At 29.5% G+C, this 6031-nt stretch overlaps 2 protein-coding genes across 4 annotated transcripts; one reads left to right on the forward strand and one right to left on the reverse strand.

The window, feature by feature from the left end:
• Window positions 1–2340: 2340 nt before the first annotated feature.
• Window positions 2341–3729, reverse strand: LOC108742730 (derlin-2). Of its 3 annotated transcripts, XM_018478041.2 has the most exons (5): window positions 3497–3727; window positions 3206–3436; window positions 3011–3133; window positions 2572–2735; window positions 2341–2509 (listed from the first exon to the last, which is right to left on the reverse strand). In XM_018478041.2, the coding sequence occupies exons 1-5, from the start codon at window positions 3587–3589 to the stop codon at window positions 2401–2403; spliced, it is 720 nt and encodes a 239-aa protein (XP_018333543.1). In that variant the 5' UTR covers window positions 3590–3727; the 3' UTR covers window positions 2341–2400. The 3 variants fall into 3 exon arrangements, with proteins under 3 accessions (XP_018333543.1, XP_018333537.1, XP_018333552.1); XM_018478035.2 differs by having other exon boundaries at window positions 3011–3436; window positions 3497–3728; XM_018478050.2 differs by lacking the exons at window positions 3011–3133; window positions 3206–3436 and having other exon boundaries at window positions 3497–3729.
• A 521-nt stretch (window positions 3730–4250) lies between these two features.
• LOC108742720 (cytoplasmic phosphatidylinositol transfer protein 1-like) lies at window positions 4251–5740 on the forward strand. Its single transcript, XM_018478024.2, has 6 exons — window positions 4251–4417; window positions 4479–4627; window positions 4682–4778; window positions 4833–4904; window positions 4960–5214; window positions 5293–5740. Exons 1-6 carry the CDS (start codon window positions 4367–4369, stop codon window positions 5581–5583), a joined length of 915 nt encoding a protein of 304 aa, XP_018333526.1. The 5' UTR covers window positions 4251–4366; the 3' UTR covers window positions 5584–5740.
• Window positions 5741–6031: the final 291 nt, after the last annotated feature.

The raw sequence follows: 6031 nt of genomic DNA on the forward strand, positions 1-6031 counted from the left end.
TAAATGCAAAATACGTATTTTCAAAATACTTTTTCAAATAAATACTTTTTTCTAGTTTGTATTTAATTTTCTACATTTACTTAAGTAGAAAATATTATTTAAGAAAACCTTGCAGGTATTTGTTCACTTTTTAAATATTGGAGTTTTTCTACACTAATAGTAGTGTTTGTGCTATATTACTCGCTGCGAATATTGATTATGATTCATATTTTTCTGTTTGAAGTGATTGAGGTATAGTTTTTCTATCTTTATGTTATAGTTTATTTAGTTCAGCAACTAATAATTCTTCTATATACTTCCTTATTTCCCTTTGACACCTGTTTTAATTGGAATAAAGACACCGATGCCAAAATAGTTTATTTAGCCTCAAAAATCAGAGCCAAAATAGGGTTGCAAATAATTTTATTGATGTAAAATCAACATCAGTCGTTTTATATCAAAATATTTACAACTCCATTTTGTTTCCGATCTTTTACACATTGTAATAAGAAATAGAAATGAAATCCATAGTTTCTTTAGCTCTGGGTTCATCTAGTAGTTGAAGTTTTTCGAATTATTTTCTAAGAATTTTAGATTATAGGCATTTATTAGCACACCAGAATATCTTGTAGTTTTCAGTTTTACACATCTGGCATATATCAATTGGATATTGTTTTGCGGGCTGTTTTGTCGTAATTCATAAAATTTCGTAGTTCCTAGCTAAAGGTACAATAAGTGATGATTTGGCAGGTGCTGATATCAATTTGGAACTTCAAAATTCCATGGACCATGACATTGAACCCTGAAAACAATATAGATCCAATATTTTAAATTATCCATTTCCAAAAGGTTTAGAATTTTTTGAACTGTCTTCACTTAAAGAATTAGAAGGCATTCATGGAATGTCTTTTTGTACCCTTTTTAAGCTTCTAATACCTTCAATGCAACATTTTTGTATAATGTTTGATCGGTGATACTAGCAAAAATTTTAACAGCAGAAACGTATTTTGCATTTTACAAATAGAAAATGCGTTTGGAAAAGTATTTTAAATAAAATACAAAATGCTTTTCTCAAAAAAGTATTTAGGTGCAAGTAAAAAATAGGCATTTTTTATTTTGTTTTTGCATTTTAAACCTGAAAAACTAGATTTATCGAAATACGCAAAGGAATACAAGGAAATACACTCGCACACACCAAAAGTTGCCTTTCTAGAAATTATTTATTAATTTCTACAAATGGATTGAGCGAATTAGAAGGTTTTATAATGCTGAATAGAGATCATCGTTATCTGTGGATTAATGAATTCCTAAACTAGTGATTTTTATCATTTTATTGTANCAATGTTCTGCCCTAAACTACTCATTAATTTGAGGTAGTTTGTAGTGGGTAAATAAAAAATCGAAAAAATGATTTCAAATTAATATTGCACATTAATCCAATATTAAGTAACTAATAATGTCATAGGATTTCATATAACTAAGGACCGATATTATTTTTATGATTCCTAAGCCTTGTTGTAATCTTGTTACAACCCGTATACAGGAATGGTCTTCGAATTTATCAAGCAGTTTTACCTATACAGGCATTTTTACACGAAATTATGAAAAAGGTCTATTTTTATATAACACATTTCCTAATTAATGACACAAGTTTAAAAAACCAACTGAGCGAGTATTAGGGTGAGCATCCCTCGGCGCCCCCCTTTGGCTAGGGATTTGTTCGTGAATAGAATTTGTTGCATAGTTATAATTATAGGCTGATATGTTTTACAGCGAATGCACTATAAATATCATTAATTGCATAATTTTATTTCGATATAAAAATCAGTTATCAGTGTAGAATTAAAAAGATTTTTGAATTGTTTACTTGCTTTTCGTAAATATTTTCTTTTTCGATTACAGAGCATGTTGCAAATTTTGATTCGAGTAAATATCGATCGTAAAATTAACTTAACAATTGAACCATGGTTATCAGAGTTAGTTTATTCCATTTTATAAACTTCAATATTAAATAACAACGTCGAAATATGCCTCCAGTAACAATAATTGGAGACGTCACTTAATTTAGTCATTGGGTTATTGTCCCTTATTTAATTTTTTGATCACTTCTGTTTTGACAGGTAAAATATGGAACTGTTAGTATTATTTACTACGCAGTTTCTGAGATCTTTCTGTAATTAACAAACAATTTGGTCTTGACATATTTTTTTCGGGTCTACAATTTCAAATTTAATGTTTCAACAGTTTTGTAAATTAATATGAAGCCGTGGTTGCCAAACCGCATGTAAACACCAAGAAACTCATAATTAATGTTTGTGAAGTTGANTTACAGTGAGTTATTGTAACGACACTTAATCTGAGATTGTCCGTGACAATGTCACGTTTTTGTATTATAGTAATCACTTTAGTGTCCTATTAGTTTTATTCGTCTTGATTGTTATTTGGTCTATTACCCCACTCGAAACCACCGGGTCTTTCTTCTGGTAAAGGCATGTAATCTGGATCATCGTTTGAGTTAAACAAAGCTTTCCTGAAAATGAAAGATGATTATTAAACGACAAAAAGCATCTTGAGTGTATACAAGTGACTTACATAAACGCCGGAGTTTTTAAAATTTTAAAACCTCCTCTTTGGCTGGGAAAAACGTCTTCTATGAAATAGTAGACATGTCCTACAGCTATTCCTAATAAGTCTACATATACTGCGTTTCCTAACAATAAAGAAAACGCTAATAAAACCCAAGGCAAGTAAGGTGCCTGAAAAAGTAAGAAAATGTTTGAATTTGATAGTAATTCAGATGCTTTTACTGGTCCCCAACAAAAAAGTGAACAATTGAAATTATGTTGGGGATAAAATAAACATTAAATCATAAAACAAAATACGAAATACATTTATAACTTTTCAGTAAAGCCATAATTATGGGTTCAAGGATTACTTTGGTAAATAGATATGCACCAGAGAATGGTGGTCTTTACTATCTAGTAGTTTATATTTTACCATGGCATTAAGATAAATTGGTAAATATTCACACCTGAAAATTGAAAATTCCAAAAAAGTTCATCCTAACAAAGGTGTTTCTTCTTGACCACACATAAACCAACATTATCGTAAAAGCTTGTCCCAAAAAAAGTAAATTTATAAAGAATCCCGATATCTGAACACCAATTAAGGAAAACAAATATACTGTAATATACAGTAAATTGGTTAATAGTTTATGAAAGGATACAATCATACAAGTTGCTCCAAATAAGAACATCATAACAAAGTCCGCAGTTTTGTTTCTAAATGAACCTTCCTCTAACATTTTACAATATTTGTAGGTAAATATCATATTAAAAAAGAAATTAAACCCAAAGGCCCCAAAAAATAGGAATGTAGTTACAAGTCTCCATACCTGACCTTTTAGTATTAATGTTGGATTAAAGTATAACTGAAATGGCGACGCTAATTCTAATTGCTAAAAAATGTACATTTTAATTGGACAATTGACGTTTTTGCATAATTATGAACCTCTTACCACAGCTATAGTTGTTATCACACAGGCAGTTGTATATGCCCTCGTAACGGGGGGCATATTCAAATATTCTTGTCTAAGAGTTTGGTAGGCCATTTTAGTTGGCTTTTTGTTATACTGTTACATTAAATACATCCTAATTTTGTTGTTAAATAAAAAATTTTAAACACTTATAAGTTCAGGCCACATCATTAAATACTTTTTGACAACTGTAATCGTCATCTGTCAAAATCTACAATCAAAACATTTATCAATAAGTAAAATACGAATGAAGATAGTCGTGAACCCAGCGTCGTCTCAACTTTAAAAGCTTATGAAACACAGGAATATAAAAAAGAATATTTAAATATAATAATAAATGAATCAAATGACTATTCAAATCACAAAATGGAATAATCAGACTTCAATGACAATAATATCAGATATTACTTTTATTTAAATAATAGCACGTTTCAGCTGGACATCAACAGTCTTTTAATTTATATGAAGCTAAAAGGAAGTAATATATTTAAGTAAAGTAAAATCTAAGTTTTATTATTAAAGTCTAATTACTGCGGTTAGCAATGTGGAACAACTTTCAGTAATAAATAGATATTAATGCATGGGTTATACAAGTTAAAACGCATTCTTTGCTTACACATCATTTAGTCAAATACCTTACCATTTTTGTATAAAATAATATAATAAAAATATGTAAATCACCCTTTTATTGATGACTTATACGCCACTGGTTTATATTGGCTAATGTAATGGTGATTGAAAACATGTGGTTATGGTTCAACTGTTGTCAAAAGTTTGACTTTACTCCTTTACTGTGTTATTGATTGTTTTAGAACATAAATTATAACACAAAAAGTACTTATATTTAATGTTATGGTTCTAACAAAAGAATATCGAATATGTATGCCAATTAGCACAGAAGAAGTACGTACATAGAGGTACCTATATCAAATATGAAGGAAATTAAAGGTGAATTGTATTTTAGTATAAAATTGGACAATTGTACATGATTGCTCGACATAGTTTAGAACAATCAGGTGATGGTGAAGGTGTAGAAGTTGTAGAAAACAAAGAATGTGAAGACCCAGTTCATGGAAGGGGACAATACACAGAAAAAAGGATTCATCTTTCTAGGTTAGTTTTGCTAATACTATTGATTATTTCCTTGCTAATATTTTTTATTTTTAGTCGATTACCCTATTGGTTACAGTCTCTTGTACCAAAGATATTTTATATAACTGAAAAGGCATGGAATTATTATCCTTACACTGAGACAGAATATACGGTTTGTACTGTATTTTCCAATTTTATTTTGCCATTTCAAATGGACATTTTTTAGTGTTCCTTTGTACCAAGGTTCAATATATTTATTAAAACAAAGTATGAAGATAATAGTGGAACTTCAGATAATGTAACTTGTTTAAACCACAAGGTAATTTTCTTTTTAATTTAACTTTTACTTGTAGTGTTTGGGACTAACACCTGAAGAACTAGCTGAGAGAATTGTAGACAATATAGATATTGCTTATGACGAAGTCAGTCCAAGACACTATAAGGAAGAAGAGGACCTAAGATTTTTCCAATCAAAGAAGACTAGCAGGGGTCCTTTGGTAGAGGGCTGGAAAAATAATGTGCAACCCATTATGTGTTCGTATAAGTTAGTGAATGCCTCATTTGAAGTTTGGGGTTTTCAGACGCGAGTAGAAGAATTTATTCATTCAGTAAGTTGCTTAAAAATTATCCATTTTTAAAAATGCTATCGCAAGTATTCTACATTGATTACATAATAATATTTTTAGTGTATACGAGAAATTCTACTTCTTGGTCACAGGCAAGCCTTTGCCTGGATAGATGAGTGGATTAGTATGTCATATGAGGACGTGAGGACTTATGAAGCTAAGTTACAACATCAGACAAATACATTGGTTAAAGAAAAACAATCAAATGATGTTAGTAATGATAATGTAGTAGAGAATAATTCTCCACAATTATTACCAAACATAATGGGATGCACTTCAAGCAGTATGGAAGTCAGTGGAGACCAGGTAAAGTCACCGACGAAAAAGGGGTATTTTTCATGGTTTTCATAAAATTAAAGTTAAATAATGAATATCAGTTTTTTTTAGTTGTTATCATGACACCTGAATTTTATTTATTTATTTCCTTCTTGTTAAAACTTGTTGAATGTAGGGTTTATCCATATTTGTTGCTTCTATGTAAAGCAGTACCTTTTTCAAATAAATGTATATAAGAGAACAAAAACTTTTTTATGGATTTGCTGTTTTGTTATTCTATTTAACGCGGTAAGTAAGTCTGTATGATTTTTAATTAGTTTATTTGTGTGTATGATTAATTAATAATGTTATTTCAATTAAATTTAAATTCTTAAATGCAAGTTTTGCTAACTTTATTCAGTAGTTGGTGCGCAGTTTTCACTAAAAAGGTAAGTGAGTCTAGCAAATTTTTTTTTATTAATCGTTAAGTGTTTTAGAAGTTCATTTTAATTAAATAGCATCTTTAGGCTATAATATCTTTAAT

The sequence above is a fragment of the Agrilus planipennis genome, unplaced genomic scaffold (genome assembly GCF_000699045.2).
Source record: "Agrilus planipennis isolate EAB-ADULT unplaced genomic scaffold, Apla_2.0 scaffold3, whole genome shotgun sequence".
Classification (NCBI taxonomy): domain Eukaryota; kingdom Metazoa; phylum Arthropoda; class Insecta; order Coleoptera; family Buprestidae; genus Agrilus; species Agrilus planipennis.